Source organism: Armigeres subalbatus, chromosome 2 (assembly GCF_024139115.2).
Source record: "Armigeres subalbatus isolate Guangzhou_Male chromosome 2, GZ_Asu_2, whole genome shotgun sequence".
Taxonomy (NCBI): Eukaryota; Metazoa; Arthropoda; class Insecta; order Diptera; family Culicidae; genus Armigeres; species Armigeres subalbatus.
The window spans coordinates 240,388,660-240,413,485 of NC_085140.1; the positions used below are offsets into that span (position 1 = coordinate 240,388,660).

The window sequence follows — 24,826 nt, forward strand, 5'->3', positions numbered from 1 at the left end:
ATTTTTAAATGTATTCCAATATGTTTATATAAAATCTAGTGATACGAACAATTACAAAAGATTGAAGTGCGTGAGTTTAGCATTATTGTGTGGTGATAAACAGCCTGAAGCAATGGTTGTATCGAACACTGTGACGATTTTCAGGTAGGTGTTTATTTGATGATACCGTTTTGTAAAAGTGGAAAGAATCACTCCGGCTCAGTGGTGTTGCAACGAAGAGCAAAAGTTTGAAATCTACATTTTGTTTTCTATAATTGGATCTATTAGGAGTGAAATAAATGATTGAAAATATTGAGTATTGTGCGAGATAAATAGGAGACTTTTTTTAAAATGATCAATCATAAACCTACGGCTACTAAACAGTATAAATCATTAGCTTTCTGTGCAGTGAGCCGGGAATGGGGTCCATAGGCCCAAGTAGTGATTTACCCTATATCCCGTTAATTTTGAGTTCCATATTTCATATATCCAATGAGTTACACTTATTTTCATTTCCAGCAAAAAATATGGGAAACTTTTTTTTTAACTATCCTTTATTTGGGAGGCTCGTTTGCCGTGATTTTTTTTTTTATTCTTATACATTAATGTTAGTTTTGGGTAACTGAAAGACTCGCGGTTTCGTTGAGGTTACGGAATAAATAAACAGTATGAAAAGAAATGGAATTTAGGAGCTTAATTATTTACAATACTGATGTTCACATAGCTGACATCCTTGGCGATGTTTCACATTTGTATCCGGACAAACAGTTTTGGGAGACAGCAACGAGAGGAAGACACTCTTAAGAGATTACGACAGCAAAAGGGACGATTACAGTCTAACATCAGCAACTTTCAACAATTGGTGCTTTCCTCGGACCCGGAAATATTCGGTTAGCGCGGGGTACCTCAATTGATGCCATAGTTATAAGGGGTACCTCTCAAGAAAAAGGTTGAAAACCACTGATCTCAACCTTTTTCTTGATAAAGTGTTCATAAAGTGTTTTAATTGTATATGAGTCACGAAAGTTATAGCAACGCTTGATAGACCCTAGCATGTTATTAGCCCTGTGAATGAATGTGTTGTAGAGGTCTACGAAAGAAAGTTTAGAGTCTAATATTACTCGTAGGTCCCTTACTCTTTAACATTTTTCCACTTTTTGATTTCTTAATGCGATTGAAATGTTTGGTGTTGTTGCTTTTCTGCTATATAAATGATATTAAGTTGCATTTATCCACATTCAATTCTAACAAGTTTTTCTTGCACCATATATAGAACTTGTCTATTTAATTACGGAATACATTGATGTGGACATCCAGAAAGAGCTTCTTGTCATCGCCATAAATTAACACTCGAATATTTTACATAATCGTTTACATACATGATAAAAAGTGACTGAAGTGACTTGAATTGGTTTTGATTTGTATCTATAAAATTTGATAATTTGTTGGTGGTCAGTTAGGTATGACTCAAGCGCCATTTCAGGAGACCTGGCTCAATTCCAATTTTTGTAGTTTGAAAAGCAGCATCAATTGAGTTTTTAAATTCTTTATTTAGGTGTTTTATTAATCTTAAAATTAAGTTCAACACCGTATATCAATGAGATCAAATGCCTTGCTAATGTGCGTATATCGCGCTTCCACGTGGTTGCCGACGTGATCGAGTGACCTTTAAAAAAAGCCGTGTTGCGTGTCAGTGATTCTATTTTTTATTTGCAAAAATAGCTTTTCGTTGACAATTGTCTCGAAAAGCTTTGGAATGCAAGAGATAAGGGCTATGCCACGATCTGCTAAGGGCTGAAAGTCTCGCTAATAAAGACAAAAAAATATGCCACGATAATTACGTACGTCTCATTTTCGGCCAAATTATAAATATTGGTACTAGAAAAGAGCTTTTCTTGGGAAGATTTTAGATTCCAGGGACTCATTTAAAAAACCAATATAAAGGAATAGTGAGTTATTTTGCTAAATTTGTTATAAATACTGATGGAATCGTGTCCGGGCCTGGTCTTTTCGAAACATCCAAGTTCATTAGAGCGTCGCAATTTTCTTGCGCTTGAATTTGATATACACCAACATCCCTGAATTTTTTTGGATAAAATGCAAAGCAATCACTGACGCGATTTTCTTCTGAAAATGTAGTATAGATTTGTTGAAAAAAATTGCAAATAAATAGAATTTTTTTTCGAGCTATCTCCAACACTTCCATTGAAATGCAATACAGATGTAAAATAGTATAGTTTTTATTTTGTTTTTACGTAATTTAAAAAGTTCTTTGGATAGGACTTTACTCAGTTTTTAAATTATATTCTTCAAGTGAATCACTAATGGCTAGATTCAGATCGCAGATTCCAAATATTTTGCTAAGTATTGATTACTTTCTTCTTTCTTATAAATTTTATGTGTTTTTTGCTTGCGATTTTTGAAATTTTTGATGTGGCTGTTGTATTAGATTGGACTGTTTGTATTTCTTTGGCGTGGTATCTTCTTTTGCGAAATTTCTTGTTTAGTTATTTGCTGTAAAGTTTCGTTAAAAGTGTATGCAGTAGTTTCGATATTTCCTTCATTCCTTAAAATTGACTGCCAAATAATACTATTTAAGTTTATTTTAATTCTTTCATAGTCTTCTAAATGGTATTCGAAGACTTCTTCGTACTCATAGTCGTTCAATCTTTGGTGGTCGTGAATGATTAAAGAGTATTCGATTGCTGGGTGAAACCCATACAGAAATCTCAATATATACATTGAAAAAAAATTCATACGTGCTTTCGTGAGCATAGTTAGGTGGAAAGTACACTGAGGTAAAGAAAGAATGATTTCTGAACTAAAAAAGGCCGAAATAGCTAAAAGAACTCCTCACCTGATTTTCTATTGGAGTCATCAAAATTTCTGTCGTTTTGAAATACGTTGAAGCAACTTCCAAAAACTTTTACTTTTACAAAAAATCCGGCATCATCGAAAAATCGAAGACGTCACATTTTGTATTGCTATCGCCAAATTTGATTAATTTTTTTTCGAAGAAGATTTCATAGAAACTATCAATTACATTCCTCAATACTCCCTCAAGCAAAGAAACATCCCATGAAATATATAGAATCTGTGATATTCTTGAAATACTGGAGTTGGATCCAGAAAACTGGTTCTGAAGAACTTCCTTTGAGTAACTCACCGAAAAAAACACTTGTTGAATATATGTGTGGATCCCTTGGAAAATTTGGTTCTTGCTGCCGCTCTTTTTAATTGACAATTGATCCTAAATCACTGCAGCTTACAGATGAAAATTCTCTAACAAAATCCAAGACAAATGTTATACTATTTGCTCATATATCGACGCATAAAAAATTGCTCTCGAATTAGTAAGGCGAATCACATTGTTAAGGAATAATGTATTCCTATTTTTAGGATTCGGAAATAGTTTTTAATGAAAAAGTCCATTAACCTGACTTGCATGCTCCATGCTCATGCCATTCTCGCCCGTGTTATGCTTAACAAGCGGGCTTTTTCGAAATAAAAATAAAAATTCCAAATGCGGAGAAAATATTTGGATTGACGGCGGATACCAGTGCTAAATACACTCAGTGCATACAATTTTGCCTGCCATATTTCATTTCGGAATTCCATTCACTGCCGTAATCGCTTCTGCGTAGCGGACTGTTAGTTGACTGTGACCGCTGGTCCACCTTCCCCATCGTGCCAGCAGGAGCATCTCCGGAGTTCATCATAAAACTTCCTTTCGCAACAGCGAGTTCGCAACCGTATGATAAATGGTTACCAACGAGCGCTACCCATGACCGTCAGTCATTCGGCATTCGGAATTCGCATTGCAATTCATTCATCCGTGGACTCAAACAGACTCTGCTTGTTTTGTAAAAGTGAGCGAGAGGGGAATTTCCAATCATATTTGCTACATTATTGTATGTAAGCCCTGCATACCGAGTATCGTCGTGGTCGTCGAAAATATGTTTCATTCGTTCGAGGCCCGCATGTGCCCTTTACCTAGCGCTCGTATACGGTTGGTGGTACTTTGCACAAATAAGTGCACTAACCGAAAATGCAATCATCGCAGTCATCATTTTCTCCAATCGAGCGAACGAGCTCGGTGGGCTCTCGGTGCAGTGAGTGTCGATCTGATTATTGTCCTAAGCTGATCAGGGATAAGTTTGCAAAATGTTACGAAACTATGCACACAACAGTCCCGCAGTCAGTGGCTTAGCAGCCGTTGGGTTGAATGCGGGAGCTCTGTCAGCAGTTTGCTTTAGAGCACATAGTCGTGGCAGTTGTCATTTTGGAGGAACACACATGATTAAGCAGTTTCAACGGAGCGTGAAAATGCCTCATAGTTGGAAATTCGGTATCGCGTATTGCAAAAATGCAAATATCGACTGCCGTTACAAGCAGTTCTACCGGGCCGCATGGATGACCTTCATTTGCAGTTGCGAATGAAAAGCCCTTCTTATGAATCAGTATGATAAGCATGTGATTCAGTACCCGGAAGCACTATCAGCAACTGAGCAATTCACTCGGAATTATATTCAACTATGTTACGTGAAAGTCTGCAAATATTGGCAGTTCAGACGATGATGATGGGCCTCTGTGCATCATAGGCTCTAACGGCTAACGACGGTATGACTGTCCACGATGGCCGCACTGCAATATGCATGGACCCGCCCATGGACTGTTGTTGTGACGATGATGATGATGACGACGACAGCAGCGGAAAAAATCTCACCCGTTCGAAGCATAAAAGAGTGCAATATAGTTGATTGGATATTTTATTAACGTAATCTACAATATGGACGGTATGCGAATGGATTTTGTGCCTCGCCTGCCATCAGTTCGGTGCAGTGTGTAGAGTAGGTAACGATGACCCAGGACCATCGGCCGGTCGAATGCGTTGGCCACCAGCCGCAGCACCCCCATACAGACAGTCAAACGAATAGCGAAATTGCCCTCTTTAACGACCCCCGTGTGCGATAAATTATTAAAATAAATTACGCTGCACTTTATTCCATTATAATGTTATTGAAAGTAATCAAAACAAACGGAAAACATCGGCTGTACTTTTGACTCGTTCGAACGCTTTGTCCATGGTTAGAAGTTTCCATTTGATTGGAATAACTGGAACTATTGATGATTATCTGTTTAACCAAATCTACGACTGTGTAATTTCAGTAAAAACTCAATCGGACTGAATGAAAACGTATTTTTTTTCTGGAAACACAACTAGTGTTGGTGAAACAGGAAAGTGCTTGTGCTGGACAATAAAGAACAGTAGCCCCGTAAGCTGCCGGAAGTTCACCTTGACGTAAGTCTCATCACCCACGAGATTTTGTCGATGATAGAGTTGAGAATTTTCCAGGAACTTGCGCAAAATCAATTTGCAATATTTTTTTACAATTTTTGAAAAACTGACAGCTTTTAAAATAGAATGTGAACAATACACTCTAAACTTCTTCTTCTTCTTATTGGCATTACATCCCCACACTGGGACAGAGCCGCCTCGCAGCTCAGTGTTCATTAAGCACTTCCACAGTTATTAACTGCAAGGTTTCTAAGCCAACATGATGATACTTTTATGCCCAGGGAAGTCGAGACAATTTCCAAACCGAAAATTGTCTAAACTGGCGCCGGAAATCGAACCCAGCCACCCTCAGCATGGTCTTGCTTTGCCTACTTCTACTAAAATTTTCAAGACACCTCTTGAAAGGAGGCTTCCGAGCCTCTTGAAAAGAGGCTTCCGAGCCTCTTGAAAGGAGGCTTCCGAGCTTCTTGAAAGGTGGCTTACGAGCCTCTTGACAAAGACTTCGAGGCCTCTTGAAAAAGGCTTGAGCCTCTTGAAAGGAGGCTTCCGAGCCTCTTGAAAGGAGGCTTCCGAGGCCTCTTGAAGGAGGCTTCTGAGCCTCTTGAAAGGAGGCTTCCGAGCCTCTTGAAGGAGGCTTCTGAGCCTCTTGAAGGAGGCTTCCGAGGCCTCTTGAAGGAGGCTTGAGGCCCTCTTGGAAGGAGGCTTCCAGGCCTCTTGAAAGGAGGCTGAGCCTCTTGAAAGGAGGCTTCTGAGCCTCTTGAAGGAGGCTTCCGAGCCTCTTGAAGGAGGCTTCCAGGCCTCTTGAAGGAGGCTTCTGAGCCTCTTGAAGGAGGCTTCTGAGGCCTCTTGGAAGGAGGCTTCTGAGCCTCTTGAAGGAGGCTTCTGAGCCTCTTGAAAGGAGGCTTCCGAGCCTCTTGAAAGGAGGCTTCTGAGCCTCTTGAAGGAGGCTTCCAGGCCTCTTGAAAGGAGGCTTCCGGGCCTCTTGAAAGGAGGCTTGAGGGCCTCTTGAAGGAGGCTTCTGAGCCTCTTGAAAGGAGGCTTGAGGCCTCTTGAAGGAGGCTTCCGGGGCCTCTTGAAGGAGGCTTCCGGGCCTCTTGAAAGGAGGCTTGAGGCCTCTTGAAGGAGGCTTCCGGGCCTCTTGAAAGGAGGCTTCTGAGCCTCTTGAAGGAGGCTTCCGGGCCTCTTGAAAGGAGGCTTCTGAGCCTCTTGAAAGGAGGCTTGAGCCTCTTGAAGGAGGCTTCCAGGCCTCTTGAAGGAGGCTTGAGGCCTCTTGAAAGGAGGCTGAGCCTCTTGAAAGGAGGCTTCCAGAGCCTCTTGAAGGAGGCTTCTGAGGCCTCTTGAAGGAGGCTTCTGAGCCTCTTGAAGGAGGCTTCCTGAGCCTCTTGAAAGGAGGCTTGAGCCTCTTGAAAGGAGGCTTCTGAGCCTCTTGAAGGAGGCTTCCTGGGCCTCTTGAAAGGAGGCTTCCGAGGCCTCTTGAAAGGAGGCTTCTGGGCCTCTTGAAAGGAGGCTTCCGAGGCCTCTTGAAGGAGGCTTCTGAGCCTCTTGAAAGGAGGCTTCCAGGCCTCTTGAAAGGAGGCTTCTGAGGCCTCTTGAAAGGAGGCTTCTGAGCCTCTTGAAAGGAGGCTTCTGGGCCTCTTGAAAGGAGGCTTCTGAGCCTCTTGAAGGAGGCTTCTGAGCCTCTTGAAGGAGGCTTCCGGGCCTCTTGAAAGGAGGCTTCTGAGCCTCTTGAAGGAGGCTTCTGAGCCTCTTGAAAGGAGGCTTCTGGGCCTCTTGAAAGGAGGCTCTGAGCCTCTTGAAGGAGACTCTGAGCCTCTTGAAAGGAGGCTTCCGAGCCTCTTGAGCCTCTTGAAAGGAGGCTTCCGAGCCTCTTGAAAGGAGGCTTCCGAGCCTCTTGAAAGGAGGCTTCCGAGCCTCTTGAAAGGAGGCTTCCGAGCCTCTTGAAAGGAGGCTTCCGAGCCTCTTGAAAGGAGGCTTCCGAGCCTCTTGAAAGGAGGCTTCCGAGCCTCTTGAAAGGAGGCAAAACTTCTTGTTGCCAGCCATTATAGAAGCGAAAATGACCGAGTTTGAGTTTGTTCTTATACAAGAAACCATTATTAACAATATGCTCATTATTTATCAATTCGACGCCATTTTGACAACTGATTAGATTTAATTCACTTTCTACCTCTGGCAATAAACTCAAGGTTGGCTTCTCGTATTGATCTGATGTCGTCGATTTCTTTCGCTGTTTAGTTTGACAACAGAAGAAAGAGTGGATGCAAGGGAAGAGAAAAAATAACTCAGAAGTAAGACTTAAAATACTCAACGCTGGGTACTTACGATAAATACTAATCATACTTAAGAATTACCTTGAAATGTAAGTAAAATAAGATTTTTTTATTGGAAAACTAAAACCAATACTTTAAATTGTGAGCTAAAAGGTGACTCGTGCCACACGCAAACACGAGTCGTGCTAAGACGTTCGTAAATGTCAATTGTTGTTTCATTCAAAAAATTCTCAAATCTCAATTATCTGACGTTCCTCTGTAAAAAAAACTGGCTGACAATGATTGACATTCTTGAAAATCACTGAGTAATCATTTATTAAAATTGAATGGAATGTACGGATAATTTGAAAATTACATTCTTTCCCGGTAATAAAATCAACGAATAACCATCGCAATGCACACGCACACCGATCAATTCGTCAGAATAAAGCCTAACGCATGGTGTGAAATAATTTCTAATTAAATTGCAATCCCATTGTTCCGTTTTCCCTCTCATTGCAGGAGCTGTTTAGTAGGACCACAGCTGGAGATAAAAATCTGTACACTAGGAACTGTGATAAACCGCATTGCATATCCTGCAGACTACTGCCACCTGGAGGGAGCAGGAAGACAATCACAACCGATGCCAATCCGGTGGATGGCCTGGGAGAGCGTCCTGATGGTAAGAACCCCGCCCAATTCACACACTCACACACAAACGCTCGTCCTCTGTGTTTATTTGAGCTAAGCTCTCGCTGCTGAGCTGTCAATAATAGACACTGGGATTACGCTTAGGCCCCCAACAAATGAAACCACACGACCTGATATGTACGGCTGATATCCCTAATTAATTAAATTTTCACCACGCACGCAGGGTAAATTTACATCAAAGTCTGACGTGTGGTCGTTCGCTGTGACGCTGTGGGAAATCCTCACCTTCGCCCGGGAGCAACCCTTCGAGAATCTGAGCGACGAGAAGGTGATCGAAAACATCGGTCACATGTACCAGGACAACAAGAAACACGTGAGTATTCGGATGATTTGATTTTGACCACTGGTCAGTAGAGAATATTTCTGGAAGCTCCGCCGAGGACGGCCAGAGTCGGCAGATTACTTGTCCATTGTTTAACTATGTATAAGGTTCCTTAGTTGTTCAGATGTCCAATTTTTCATATATATGGTTTTCCTGATTTTGATTGTTTGGCAGAGCCATTGTTATTTATTTTGTCATGCATTTATCAATTTTTATGTTGTTCATACGATTAGGTTTAATTTTTCAGCACTCAGCCACTAATATTTGCACCATTCACCCCTTGAACGATTTGGCGCTGGCAGGCGAAGGTTGATTGCTTCCCTTTCCAATCGAATCAATGACGTGTCATCCAAATCGATGGCTTTATTCAATTTGTTCGGTTATGTCATACGGAGGAAATATGGGGAGGTAATATCGAAGGCAAATTGTGGAAAGCTGAGAAAGTGACACCCGGCACATATAAAACCAATTAATTATTCAATCAAATCGAATCGAACAATCGCACACCGGAATATCAACGAGCATACCATTCCTGCCGAGGTTGGGGTTGAAGGCAAAAGCCACAAATGTCGTTATAATTTGCATTTATGATATTGTGCTCTGTGACTGACCGTTCTGACCTGTGCACCAGTCTGCTCGACTGGGATCTCTCTCCGTTTGGGAAACCATTTCCATTACCTCGCATTAGGTGAGAGCTTCCTCTGTTTTCTGGCATTTTAGTCCAGTAGCAAATCCGCTCAATCAGTATCAAGAATGCATTAGTGATGCGGGTGGTAACGGTAATGATTTATTTACAAGTTAGTCATTGTCAATGCAATGATATAAATTTTGAAGTGCAATTCTTATTGTCATAAAAACGCAAATACAAAAATGTGTTTCGTTGCTTAAACTATTTCAAAAATCTTGTGAATACTATCAAAAAAGCCTCCTAAATTTCCAAATCACTTCTTTTACACGATCATGATTATTTGTTTTATTGCATTGCTTCGCATTCTTGTTTTAAATTTGGTTCATTTGTTGGCTTAGAAACAGCAGAATAAACTTTGCCCCGTAATGCTCGGTATCCACTTCAACAGTCGTTTTCTGTCACCTACCAAAGCACCATCATCATCATGAATGTCATCGTTGTCATAGTCGTCGTCGTCGTCGCTCGGTCGTTTCGTTGCTTGTAGTCGCTGCCACTTTTCTTCGCCTAACGAGCATCGAATTTCCGCCTGAATGAAAATGAAGTGTCCTCGAGAGACAGAACGGGCTCTGCACTTAACTGTACATCGTGAAGGGGATGGTGACGGCGTCGCCATTAGATCCCCGAACTTTAAACGAGACCAACTTCATGCTGTTGGCCACCGAAGGGTGAGTTCCTTGCGGCAGGAAGAACCTACCGAATAATGTCGTACCTTTCTGCAGAATGATGTTCTCCGAAAATGCCCACTTCCTATTTCTAGCTCTTCTTTCATGGCTCTTTGAGAGGGTCCTACACAGGATATGGGCCTGAATTTAGTTCCTCGTTAAGGCTACAGCCCTTTGATAGAAAGGGTGAAGTAAATGTCGAGAAAAAAAGTGTGAAAATGGAAGGAAACTCACTCTTTCTGGCTTGATTTTCTTAAGAGTGTTGGAAAGTCCGGAAAACCGAACACTTGTGTTCATCGACGACGCTTCATTTTGGAAAGTTTATTATTGATTACATTTAGCTCCACCTAAATAAATTGAATGCAAGGATCCAAGTGAATTAATATTCATGGAAAAGAAATTATTCTAAAATGTTTGCGATGGTGCAACATCAGTACCTGTTCACTTTTTTATTCCTATTATAATCTACAGCAAATCAAAATAGATGGGTGTAAATATGTATTTAACATGTATTAAATATGGCTAATATGTATTTTTATTTTTATTTACACTGAATTGTTTTTGGATGCTTATTGCGGCCGTGCTAAAATTAAATTATGTCCAACTTTCTACTCTGTTTCTTCAATTTATAACTCCCATACACTTATCAAAAACAAAAGAATGATAATGAGATAGGATTTACTCTGTAATGTTTGTGAGCACGCATATTAGCAAAAGCAACGTTGAAATGTGTTATCTTTAGATGCAAAATGAAACAATGCTACTCTCTCTAGACCAGCGGTTCTCAAACTGGGGTACATGTACCCCTGGGGGTACCTTCGCTGGTCCTAGGGGGTACCTCGGACAAAAATGGGTAATCGCGGACGTATTACAATTATGTACAATCGAAACTTATTAATAATTTTTGTCAATTATGTATTTTTCATTTCAAAACTTTGTCCTGTACAAAATATGCATTACTTATTTTTATTTTTCAGACTAAGGCCGGAGTGGTCTGTACAGTGCATAAAAGTGTTCTCAATTCAGTTCAGTCCATGGCTGCATGTCGCCAACCACGCAGTCTGTGGAGGTTCCGCTTTCACCTAATCGATCCACCTTGCGCGTTGGGCACCTTGGCTTATTGTTCCCGTAGGATCGTTGTCAAGATCCATTTTCACCAGATTACTACCCGGCATTCTGGATACGATCCGTTCGATGGATGGTTCTCCCTACAGCTGATGCAACTCGTGGTTCATTCGCCTTCTCCACCATCTGCACCCCACCTAATGAGCGTTGTGTAGATAGTCAGTTTGGACGGCGGCGACGTTTATTCGATCGGAGCGCATTGCTTCTCGGAAACATTCACCCAGACAGCTCGAAAGCCTCCTTCCAAGATGTTCAGAAGCCTTCTTTCGAGAGGCTTGGAAGCATCCTTTCAAGATGCTTGGAAATCTCCTTTCAAGAGGCTTGGAAGCCTCCTTTCAAGAGGCCTGCAAGCCTTCTTTCAAGAGGCCCGGAAGCCTCGCTTTGAGATACCCGGAATCCTCTTTTCAAGAGGCTCGGAAGCCTCCTTTCAAAAAGCTCGAAAGGTTCTTTTCGAAAGGCTTGGATAACTACCTTCAAGAGGCCGGAAGCCTTGTTTTAAGATGCACGGAAGTCCACTTTCAAGAGGCTGGGAAGTCGCCTTTGAAAAGAGTCGGAAGAATTCTTTCAAAAAGCTCGCATGTCTCCTTTCAAGAGGCTCGGGAGCTACTTCAAGAGGCTCGGAATCCTCCTTTCAAGAATGTCGGAAGCCTTCTTTCAAAAGACTCAGAAGACTCCTTTCAAGAGGCTTAGAAGCCTCTCTCCAGTAGACTTAGAAGCCTCCTTTCAAGAGGCCTGAAAGCCGTCTTCCAAGAAGCCCGGAAGCCTGTTTTCAAGAAGCTGAAAAGCTTCTTTTGAATAAACTGGGAAGCCTCTTTTCAAGAGGCCGGAAGCCTTGTTTTAAGACGCCCAGAAGTCTACTTTCAAGAGGCTCGGAAGCGGCCTATTAAAAGGGTCGGAAGCCTTCTTTCGAAAAGCTCGAATGGTTCCTTTCAAGAGGCTCGGGAAGCTCCTTCCAAGAGGCTCGGAAGCCTCCTTTCAAGAGACTTGTAGGCCTCCTTTTAACAGGCTCGAAAGCCTATTTTCAAGAGGCTCGCAAGCCTATTTTCAAGAGGCTCGCAAGCCTATTTTCAAGAGGTTCGGAAGCTTATTTACAAGAGGCTCGAAAGCCTACTTTCAAGTGGCTCGGAAGCCTATTTTCAAGAGGCTTGAAAGCTCCTTTCAAGAGGCTCGTTTTCCAAGAAGCCCGGAAGCCTGCTTTCAAGAGGCTGGGAAGCTTCTTTTCAACAGGCTGGGAAGCCTCTTTTCAAGAGGCCGAAAGCCTTGTTTTAAGGCGCCCGCAAGTCTCGGAAGCCGCCTTTTCATAGGGTAGGAAGCCTTGTTTCAAAAAGCTTGGATGGCTCCTTTCGAGAGGTTCGGGAGGCTCCTTTCAAAAGGCTCGGAAGTCCCTTTCAAGAGGCTTGTAAGCCTCCTTTTAACAGGCGCGGAAGCCTCCTTTTAACAGGCTCGGAAGCCTATTTTCAAGAGGCTTGGAAGCTTATTTTCAATAGGCTCGAAAGCCTAATTTCAAGAGGCTCACAAGCCTTCCTCCAATGAGCTTGGAAGCATACTTTCAAGAGGCCCAGAAGCGTCCTTCCGAGATGCAAATGAAGCCTCCTTTTAAGTGGCTCGAAAGCCGCCGTGCAAGAGGCTCAGAAGCCTCTTATCAAGGTGTGGAAGAATAATTTTAAGAGATTCAAGGGCTTCGAAATGTTCTTTCAAGAGCCCTGGAAGCCTACTTTCAGAAGGGGGTACCTCAATTAATGCAATAGTTCGAAGGGGCACCTCTCAAGAAAAAGGTTGAGAACCGCTGCTCTAGACTACTGAACTACACCCCAGAACAGAACAAGGCAAATTCTTTGAATATTTGAACTCACACTGAAACATACAATTCTAAATCAAACCATTTGTAATCTAATAAGCATTGTCAATGAACTGGAATTTAACTTTGGAATCCCAGAAACCAATCAATCAAAAACATTTTCTATATTTACATCATGAATGTGTACACACATTTGAACAGCGAAGCATTCCATAAAAACAATGCAGATTTATATTTTTCACCTCAAAAAAGCAGCACAATTTTTTGATTGAGATGCCACCGGTTATTGCTGCTGCTGCTGTTGCTGCCGAGGGAATTCAATTTCCCTCAAATTTCTGGGAGAGTTTTTCCACCCTCCCGTCCCGTACATCCTGTAATGTACCGCTCGGCTGTCGTATCGCATCGCAACGGTAAATCACAGTGCTCAACGCCCCCTCCGGTGGCTTTAGTAACAGCGCGGTCGTAGCAGCAGCAGCAGCAGAAGCACAAAAGTGTATCAGATTCAAATCAAATTTTGCCCGCAGGTGGATGGATGGGATGGGGAGAGAGTTTCCGAATCGTCGGAATGCGGTGTGTCAGGAAACAAAAAATTCCATTCCCCGTTTATTATATTTCGCAAATCGAATACTGCGCAAGCCATCGACGAAAACAGAACGGTGAAATACAGGTGAGGGTGAAGTTTTATCAATTTTATTACCCGCGCGCGGTGGCAGGAACTTCTGGGAAGGAGTGGGAAAATTTCTTTCGCTTTTCCGAGCAAAATAGGTTCGATTCGTTTCCTCCTAGTTATGTACCTACACATTTCTTCCCGCTCTTCAAAGTCATACGGTGTGGAACTAGAGTATTTGACCAATCTGAAGGCATAAATCATAATGGCAAATTTCTCTCCTGTGAAAAATATATAGCACCTCTTGAGACGGTCGTTAAGTTCAATTTTATGTGCCCCTTAAAAGCATTTCTCCATTAATACTTAGCTTAGATGACTTTTACATCATGCATAGGCTCACGTACTTAATATGGAATAGGACGGAAAAACCATTTACTTTTCAACAGAAAATTATCAAGCTTTAAAAATTGAAAAAAAAACTGTTCACAAAAATTCAAAAAAGCTTGTTCATAGAAACATGCTGTCTAAAAATAACTAAGTGTAAAATACGTTAACGTTCTTCAAACCTGGAATTAGAAAGTTACCATAATTCATTTTATTTCATTGAATATTCTTCCTGAAAATTATGTTTCCTGTTTCAAATTATATTTTATACTCATATGCTGACAGCATGATTTTTTCTAAGCCTTGCTCTAGAAATTGCTCCTTTTTTGTCTGGAGTTCATTTGTGAATTGGTCCCGTAGTTTTTTCAGAAATCTGGTTTCTCGCAGAATTTTCCTTTAACTAACTGTACTCAAAACTACTCAAAACCCAATCAGCACAAGATCGTAAATGATGGATGCCGTATAAGATGCTAAACAAGGGCGTAGCCAGAGGGGGCATGGGGGGCAGGTCGTCGCCCTCCCCCCTAAGTAGTGGACAGATTGAACGGGTACTGAAATTAATTCCCTTAAAAATGTGCACTTTACGATCCAATCATAGGTGGTTGAAATTCAAAAGATTCCTAAAAACTTATTAGGGTATCCAGGATTCATAATATATGAAAGTTCAAAACAAATCGAAACATTTCGGGCTCAAGAATTCTCCTTGAAATGTTTGTATTCTGTTTGAATTTACTTTATTTAATTGTGAAACTCAATAATAAAATTAATGCTATATTCAGCATTGTGGATTTTTTAATTTGTTACAAGATTCTTTTGAGCGTCTTTATATTTTTCACCGTTTCTAGAATGTATGGTTTTTAAAATCATAAACCACTATTCGGAATATTCTTTAGTGATGCTCGTTCTTTATGGCATTATAAATTTACTCTAGGATGCCAAAATCTGGAATTAACTTTGGAAATGAAAGATTAGTTTTAGATTTTCAAAATGTTTCTCTAAAACCCAATGTTCTCTACCAAACACAATATTGAAAAGCTTTTATAAAACCACGCTTAGCCAAAATGACTATGCCAGGGGTTATCAATTATTCCAAGAAGAAAAGACGTTGGTACCGTACGGCCCAGAACCATCCACGACGACTGTCCGTGAAGTGATTGTGAGTTTTTTTATTGTTGCTTCGAAAATTCTTCTAGGAATACCTCCAGGAACTCTTCCTTTAATTTCTCCGGGATAACTTCCAGGATTTTCCGGGAATACCTCCATAAATTATATAGCGAAATCATCTATGGAATTCTTTTCTCAATAACTTCAGAATATCTTTCAAGATTTCTTCTAGAAATTTTTTTAGGAATAGTATTTCCCCGGAAATTCTTCCAGGTATTTTTCCAGGAATTCCTTCAGGTACTTCTCCAGGAATTCCTTCAGCAATTTCTCCGGGAATTTTTCCGCGGCATTGTCCTGGAATTCTTTCCGGACTTCACTCGCAATTTACTCCGGAATTTCATTCGGAAATTAATTTGAATGTTCCTCCAGGATATCTTCCAAGAGTTTTTCCAGGAATTTCTTCAGAACAAACCCCCGGGAATTCATCCGGTAATTTCTTCAGCAATTCATCTGGGAATACTTTCAGGATTTCATCTGGGAATTTCTCCATTAATTCCTCCTGGTATTTTTCCTGGAATTCCTTCAGATATTTCTCCGGAAATTCCTTCAGGAACTTCTCCAATAATTATTTCAGGACTTCCTTGCGGGAATTCCTCCGGAAGTGCTTGTGGGAGTTCCTCCTGGAGCTCCTCCAGGAGATTTCAAGAGTCCCTCCAGGAATCCCAGAAACTTCACAGGGAATTGCTGGAGGATATTTGGCTGGAATTTTACGGGAAATGGGATTTTTTAAATTCCTCAAGAAATTCAAGAAGAACTCCATAAGAACTCCCGGAGGAATTTCAGGAAGAACACCTAGCAGAAATCCTATAGGAACTCCCAAAGAAACTATCGGAAAAACTTCGGGAGCAATTTCCAGCTAAATTTCTGAAGAAAGCCTAAATGATTCCTTGAAAAAAGCCTGAATGATTTCCTGGAACTCGTAGCTCGAATCCACCGAAGGAATTTGCAGAGGAACACCCGGAGGAACTGCTGGTGGAATTCCCGAAGGAACTCCCGGATGAATTCCGGGAGGAATTCTCGAAGTAACTCCCGGAGAGAAACCTCCGGAGGAATTGCCAGTGGAACTACCAGAAGAATTATCGAAAAAAAAAATCTTGGAGAATTCATCTTCATCAGTCGAGTCAAGTACGAGACACTGAAGACGGCCTTACTTTTGAGGTCGAAATACGTATCTGTTAAGATACAATTAAGTGGTGGAATTCAATGGGATTGTATAAACTCGTTATATGACAGGTTATAGATAAATCTCGTTTAGCTGAAATCTTTGTAGGGGTAGGTAGCTGGTGTATCATCATCATCACCAGAGGACCTCCCGGAGAAATCCCTGAGGAGCTCCCAGAGAAATTCTTGGAGCAGCTTCTGGGGGAATTTCTATATAAATTCTTGAAGAAGCCTAAATGAAATTCTGGAGAAATTCAGAGGAACCCCCGTAGGAACTGCCGATAGAACTACCGGAATAATTCTCGGAGAAAATCCCGGAGGAATGCTTGGAACAACTTCCGGGGGAACTCCTAGAAGAATTCCCGGAGGAACTCCCGGAGGAATTTCCGGAGAAACTCCTGGATGATATCCCAGTGGAAATCTTGAAGTTTCCACCGAAATTCTTACATGATCTCTTAGGTAATTAATCTAGGAATTAAGCATATGCGGTATTTCGAAAAATTTCGTTTCAGGGCGCTCGAAACGAAATTCCGCAGAATTTCGCGGAATTTGAGCATGGCGAAATCTGATTTCATAATTTCGTTTCGTTTCGTAAAATTACAAAAATTTCGCTAGAAAAAACTAGCTTCTAACGAAATTTAACGGAATTCCGCGGAATTTCGAAACAAATTAAGACTAACCATACTGTCTCTTACGGACGTGTACATATTATCAAAAATTTTGGCTGCGCCACTGAACAAAATCATAAAGCTGTTTTCAAAACTTAATGTTATAAAAAAAAATCTGTTAACGCCTACTACATAATTCCATTCTGAGTCGACAAATACGTATTTAGTTTTCTTCTATAAAATGTCTCCGATGTTTTATAAGAAATGTCCAACAGAAAACGAAAAATATGTTCAACTATTCTATCCCATTTTTTTCAGAACTGATCCGATTCAATATTTAAGAAGTCAGGATCAGAGTGTGAATGTAATCAGATATGAACCAAATCAGGACAAATTTGTCAAAGAGGCAAAGCCGGGCATGTGAATTATTTTTAGAGCTCCTCTTTTTATTAAAGAGGTCGTACACTAATTACATAAGCACTTATGGGGGAGGGTGGGCTGCCATTTTCTTATGCTCCATAAAAAAAATATTTGTATGGAAAAATCTTACATGGGGGGAGGAGGGTTGAAAAACCTAGAAAAAATACTTACTTAATTAGTGTACGGCCCCAACCTCTTATGCGTCAAACCAGGTTTTAGCGCATGACTAAGCACCGCTTAGGAGTTAAGAAGGCCCTAAGGAAAACATTAAACGAAGCACATGATTTCGCGTTGGATTGATTTGAAACACGGTTTTCGGCTTCGAGTTTCCAAAATAACTTCGTTTACAATAAATATTCAGTCGTTTACCAAGGTGGCTTCACATGAACGTGGCGCTCAGGGAGATGCAGAGCTTTTCACTTATCATCTTATAATAATAAGTACCGCCATCGGGGGTGACAATGGGTCTGGGGGGTGAGAATGGATTATCGCTCTCACCGGCAGCCTGGAGGCCGGATAGCAAAATCGTTAAAAAGGTCTCTTATATTTTAATCTTCTTGCCCTCAGATACATTCAATCTACAAGCATTATAAGTACTTAAAACAGTGGCCCATTCTCACCCCCATTTGACCCATTGTCACCCCCGACGACGGTATCCAACTAATTTGCCTCTCCTAATCCTAAACTGAATGTAAGGGCGTGACCGGCTCATACTGTCCGTAGCAACAGTTTCTTGCACTCAATTGAAGTCGGTTGAGGATGAAAATTTGACAACATTTTTTGCATGCTTTATATGAACAAACATATATACAAGGACAAACAGACAATAGCTTGGTTCGTCGAGTTGGTTGTATAAAAGACTATGGATCTCCGAGCTTACTTTAAAAAAGTTGAATTTGGAAGGAAATGATATCCTTTTGTTACAAGTTTTTGTATAAGAAAGCAAAAACTATTTCTTCATACCTGGCAAACTGCAGTCGTAAAAACTTTGCGATCACATTTCTGAAACACAATCTAAAAGACATATTTTTGTGCATTTTAGGAAGGTGCAGATTATTCGTCTAGCGAGCTAATGTATGCTATTAACAATAATCTATCTGCATATACTATATTCGTATATTCTGGTTTTGAGCCTAAAATATGGCATAAAACAACGCTGATATAAGAATATGAAGTATGCTTCAGTATAATCACATAAGCCTTAAATAAAATAAGGTTTTAAATAGAATTTGAATCAGAATACAAAAAAAACACAATTCTTTATAAACATACTTACTGATATAGAGCTTAACTGATATAAAATTGATCAGATTCGGGAGCACTCATTCAACGAAGAATTCCTTTGAAAGCGGAACAAATGCTGGGGTATTTCCTAATCGCCAATGGTAAACGGAAACACGGCGATTTATTACAGACTGCTTCTTCTGTTACTATAATTCTATTGGTCGGAAAGCTTTTATTGGACTTTGAGAAAATGAAATCAGAATTGCGTACTTAATGTAAAATCAATTCAATAAAAATTCCGCGAAAAAAAAAATTCCGTTTCGTTTCGAAAAATTTCGAATTGAATGGACGTTGATTTCGTATCGTTTCGAAGTCTCGAAAGTAAATATATATTTCGTTTCGAATCAACATAGACATTTTAATTTTCGTTTCGTTTCGTTTCGTTACGTTAGGAAAAAGTGTCTTATCGCATACCCTTACTAGGAATTCCTCTGAAAATTCAATTGATTATTTCATTCGCGGTATAATTTCTGTATAATACAATATGCAGTTGGTGCGATTCCTGGAGAAATTCTTTGAAATTTTCATAAGAAATATTCGAAAGTTCCACGAAAAATTTGATGAAATTTACACAAGAAATTCGAAGATTTTTCGCGAAATTCTCTGGAATGTTTACTGGCAATTCTACGGAATTTCTCCGGAATATTCTTAGGAATTCCACGGTGCAGTTTTTCAGAAATTTTTATGAGAAATAGTACGAAAGAAGTATCTGAAGAATTCCCTGCCGAACTTATGAAGGAGTTCGTGAAGGATTTCTTGGAGTGCAATGGTGGAATTTTCGGATCAACTCACGGCGAAATTTATGTTGAAATTCCTGAAGACATTGCCGAAGAACTTGCTGGAGACATTCCTAAAGAATCCCTTATAGAATTCCCGATAGAATGCCTGGAGCAATTGTCGAAGGAATTCCAGGAGAAAGCTTGCATATTGTTTTTTCTGCCTAAGTTCGTTAATAATTTTCTCACTTTATTTAAAAATATCTGTTCAATAAATAATGCATTTTAAAATCCATTGTTTTAATCATTATTGTTGTTAAATAAACGCACAACGCGAACGTTGCATTGTGGGCGTTCATTGGCGTTGCGTTTTAGTACAAAACGCTGACTTCAACGCCCAGCGACGCGCAACGCGCTATTGTGATCCAGCCCTTACTGTTGGTTGTGGATCTGGTTTCAAAGTTTTCGGAACTTAGAAGGAATATTTACCTATTTAAGGTCACTCCTGACGGAATCCAAGTTCCAAAGTGCTCGCGTTTTCGGGGGCACATCACTCGATTGAGAGGCGGCGCACAAATGTCATTTTTGTTAATTTAACTTTGCTGCGTCGCAGCATGCGTGAAATAATAAAAATGACAATTGTGCGTTGCTTCCGTATCGAGTGGTGTGCCCCCGAAAACGCGAGCACTTTTAAACTTGGATTCCGTCAGAAGTGACCTTAATACTAGCGAAAGAAACCCAGCTTTGCCCGGGTGTTGCATATGTCATAATGAATTATTTGCAGCACCGCACTCTAGATAAATTTCCATGCGTTTATTTTGTTTTCCCCAACAGCGGACCCAAAATTGTATTCTAATGATTTCTTACATTTCCCCGTTAAATTCATCAACTTTTTGTATATACAAACCTTGCGGATTCCAAAACGAATCGATTATGGGAAAAATCTTGCAAATCGGTTGACCCGTTCGCGAGTTAAATCGTCAGGAAGGAAATCTCAACTCATTTTTATTATATAGAAGACTAGTCGACCCGGCAGACGTTTACTGCATAGTAGGCGAAAATGCGTCTTGCGAACTGCCCATTCGAAATTCCCATACGATTCTTTATTTTAGTTTTTCATGATTTACTCAACTTCACTGATAATTTTCGACAGGGAAAATATCATATAAACCCGTCGGAAACGATAACGGACATATTTGCTGAAGGGATGAAGAACATCCATCCAGCCGTTTTTGGGTTATGCGGATACGAACACAGACCATTCCATTGTTATTATATAGATAGAAGATTTATGTTTTTTGTAAAACTACTGGAAAAATAGCAATTTAGAAGACCTTAAAAAGTTGCCCTTGAAATCCTGGCTACGCTCATGTGCTAAAGTGTAGGCGAAATAGTTACTTCCCCATACAACATGTGCGAATATCGCTTCCACGTCTTTAGCATCTTATGTTGCATCATATACAATTTTGTGTTGACTGGGGCGCCTTAGGACCGGGAGCCATACTCTAATCGTAACCTTTGGGTCGACTCCGGAACCTGATAAAGGCCGCGAATCGAAAAATCAAAGTGTGATACCCTGGATAGTCGAGGCGCCAATATCCCACAGGAACGTGTATTTTGAACAAAGGGACGATCGATTAAAGCCCATTCCGGGGATCGATTAAAGACCACTATACCACGCGGTAGGCTATTGTGAAGTTGGCTGTCTCGGAACGAGTGGCGGGATGTATGCGACGGCAAAGACGTGGCATCGCCTAGTAGGTCGCCGAAGGCGTCCGATGGGTTCGTAGGCCCGTTACGTGGCTGTATTCTTTCGACTGGTTCGTTGGCCCGTTCCTCGAAGTAGGGTTTGGACTCGAAGATTTTCGTGGCTTGGATGGCTTGACGACTTACACGAGGCTTGGTGGCGTCCGACGGGTTCGCTGGCCCGTTCCTCGAAGGAGGGGGTTAGACTCGAAGACTTTTGTTTGCTTGGTTGGCGCCCGACGGGTTCGCTGGCCCGTTTCCCGGAGCAGAGGTTGGTTATGTCGGTTTACACGTAGCTTGGTGGCATCCGACGGGTTCGTAGGCCCGTTTCCTGAAGGGAAGGTTGGACTCAAAAACGTTTTGGTGGCTTGCTTGGCGTCCGACGGGTTCGCAGGCCCGTTTCTCGAAGGGGTGGGTGGACTCCAAGACATTTTGGTGGCGTGCTTGGCGCTCGACGTGTTCGCTGGCCCGTTTCCCGGAGCGGAGGTTGGTTGTGACGACTTACACGTGGCTTGAAGGCGTCCGACGGGTTCGTAGGCCCGTTTTCCGAAGGGAAGGACGCAGCTGTTTTGGTGGCTTGCTTGGCGTCCGACGGGTTCGCTGGCCCGTTTCCCGGAGCGGATGTTGGACTCGCAGACGTTGTATTGGCTTGGTTGTGGTCCGACGGGTTCGCAAGCACGTTTCACCACGGAGCGGAGGTTGGATACGGAGACTCCTCGTTTAGAACTGCACGCTTCAACTGTCTGCAACTGACACTCCGATTAACCCTTTTCCGTCTTTTTTCTCTGCCCCTTTCGTTCAGTTCTCGAGTTGTCGCTTTTTCGCTCCAACAAATGCCGGTTGAGGAAAATGTCCAGGGGTGTGTAAGTTTTTTTTTATGGGATGTTTTTTTTTATTTGGATGGAATCAGTAGTTGACTATATTGTTAGGTGCTGTCCATATACCACGTGGACAGGTTTTGTTCAGTTTTCGATACCCCCCTCCCTAGCTTGGACTTTTGCACATATAAATTTAAAAAAAATGTATGAATCGTGGACTTCTATCACACTCCTGCCTCCCCCTAAGCTGTCCACGTGGTATATGGACAGCCCCTTACCTCATTCGGTAACAAGCTTCAACTATCTCCGCTCGAGACTGTCCAAAACCCCATATGACGATCGAGTCATCCTCGATGGGGACAGAAACCACTTCCCGATCATTTTCGGTGTTCTTTTTTACTATTTCGTATTGTCGGAGTGGGTTCGGGAGTCGGATGGTGTTAAGCGGAGCCTCGGAATAACAAATTTTAACAAAAATAACATTTCCTAGCTTCTACCAAATAAATTAAACAAAAAAAAGTTTTTTTTATCGGAAATCTATGTTTAAATGTAACAAACTCTATGTTTCGATCGCATCGACCGCAGCATCAAGTGGGTGACGAAAAGAGCGTGTCCAAATTTCCCGGTAGTCTAGAAGAAGGTAGGCCCACCAATTCCTTAGAATTTCTTCCAGCCAGTCATGCGAGAAACATACAAAGAAAAAGATTATGAATGTCGTGGCTTCAACCAATAATACTCGAGATACCAATGGGAGGATTTTCTAGACTCCGCCAACTCGGTCTGATCCCTCGCTGCACTGTGGGCACATATTAGCTTTTGTCCGGCATTTGTATGGGGTCCACCACCGTGTGAGGGGTGAAGTAAACACTCTCAGTGGCATGCGTAGTTATTATAAGAGTATTTTGTTTTTAGTACCGTAAAACCTTTTTCACTCGGGAATTTGCCGGCTGGATATGTCGATCTCCCCGTTCAACCAGACTGTTTCTGTCGCCCAGCTGTAATTCGCTCTCGTCAGAAGAAACGTCCTCTGGTGAAGATGAAACCTATGGTCAAAACCCTTCACCTTCCCGCTAAAGCATTGGTCAACCAATAATGGTGGAACCAAATGTCGCCAGAGGTATGGCGGTCCAAATTAAATATATCGCGGTAACGGTATCGGGAAGAACTACAAAAATTGACGGATGATTCCCCGTAAATTGCTGGAGGAATTCCTGGAAGGATTCTCAGAGGATTTCCCAGATGAAGTCCTGGAGGAATTCCGGGAAGAATTGTTGGAGGAACTGGAACTTTTGTTGTTCACTATAATCATATTACGTATAAAGTAAGAAATATGCTTGGGTTACCATTTGAATGACCCTTATACAAAAAAAAATCTGTATGTGACGTATGTTCGACACCTTCTTGAATATTGTAGTGTTGTTTGGGCCCCATATCAAGATACACATATCAATCGTATAAAGTCAGTTCAAAAACAGTTTTTGCTGTTTTCTTTAAGTAAATTAGTCTGGGTGTATCTCCCGTTACCATCTCATGAGTCTCGGTGCATGTTAATTAAATTAAATGGGTTCTAAAGCGAAGCGAGTTTGCTCTACGAATATTTTAGAAAATTTAATCTTCTCTGCTCCCATTCGCCCATTAAACAACATAAATTTGTTTTTTTTTTTTAAAGTAAACTATGCTAAACATGCGCCTCTAAATAAAATAATGTCCTGTTATAACGCATATAGCGATAAAATCGATGTGACAATAAACAGAAATTACCTTGAAAAAGAATTTGTTGATACGAGTTAAACCAACCAACGATAGGTAATATAAACTAATGTATTATTGTACATATAGCTAAATATATTTATGTAACGGACTACGAAACGATTGACGACAAAACAAAAATAAAATAAAATTGTTGGAGGAATTTCTTGAAAGATTCCCTGAGGAATTTCCGGATGAAGGAAATCCTAAAGGAATTGCTGAAGGAACTCATTAAAGGATTTCCGGAGGAGTTCCCAGATAAAGTCCTGGTTGAAGCCCTGGAAGAATTTCTAGAGGAACTCCTGGGAGAATTACCGTAGCGATTCTCGGAAGAATTTCTGAAGGAATTATTGGAAAAAAAATCCCAGTAAATTGCTGGAGTAATTCCTGGAAGGATTCCCAGAGGAATTCCCGGATAAAGTCCTGGAACTCTATGAAGGATTCTCGGAGGAATTTCTGGATGAACTCCTGGAGAAATACCAGGAGGATTTCCCGGAGGAATTGCCGAAAGAATTACTGGAGAAATTCCTTGAAATATTGAAGTCGTGGAAGAAGTCCTAAAAGAATTCCTGAAGGGGTTTCTGGATGAATTCCAGGAAGAAATCTTAAAGGAATTTCTGGAAGAATTTTGGTAGCAATTCCCGAAGGAAATCCCTGGAGGAATTTCCGAAAGAATTGGTGAGGATGAAGTCCTAGAGGAATTCCCGGAAGGATCGCTGGAGTAATTCCATGAAGGATTCTCGTGGGTTTCCTGGATGAAGTCCTCAAGAAATTTCCGGATGATTTCCTGGAGGGATTCCCGAAGTAGTTCCTGGTGAAATTCCCGTAGGAGTTCATGGAGAAATTCCCAGAGGAATCTCTGTACGAATTTCTGGAGGAATTCTCGGACGAATTGCTGTAGGAATTTCTTGAAGGATTCCCGGAGGTATTCCCAGATAAAGTCTTTGCGGAAGTCCTGGAGGAGTCCGTGGAGGGATTTCCGGATAAATTCCTGGAAGCAATTTAATAATAAATTCCTCGTAGCAAATTCCGAGAGGAAGAAGTCCTGTAGGAATTCCCGGAAGAATTGCTGGAGGGATTCCCGTTATATTTTTGGAGAAAATCCTGGAAGGATTCCCATATGAAATCCTGGAGGGATATCTGGAAGAATTCCTGGAGGAAGTCCTGAAGGGATTTCTGGAAGAAGTCCTGGAGAAAATTCTTGGAGGGATTCTCGGATGAATTCCTGGAGGAATTCCCGTATGAATCACAGGAGGAATTCATTGAAGAATTCCAGAAGGAAGTACTGGATGAAGTCCTGGGGAAAATCCCAGAGGAATTTCCCGATTAGCTCCTTGAG

General features: G+C 41.3%; 1 protein-coding gene across 3 annotated transcripts in view; it reads left to right on the plus strand.

Moving 5' to 3' along the window:
* The window catches only part of LOC134211978 (discoidin domain-containing receptor tyrosine kinase B), an 802,844-nt gene that overhangs the window by 745,482 nt on the left and 32,536 nt on the right, over nt 1-24,826 (plus strand). For all 3 annotated transcript variants that reach the window (XM_062689416.1, XM_062689415.1, XM_062689417.1), the window contains 2 exons: nt 8,047-8,206; nt 8,399-8,548. In XM_062689416.1, the coding sequence (XP_062545400.1) occupies nt 8,047-8,206; nt 8,399-8,548 (310 nt within the window). The remainder of the gene's footprint in view (nt 1-8,046; nt 8,207-8,398; nt 8,549-24,826) is intronic.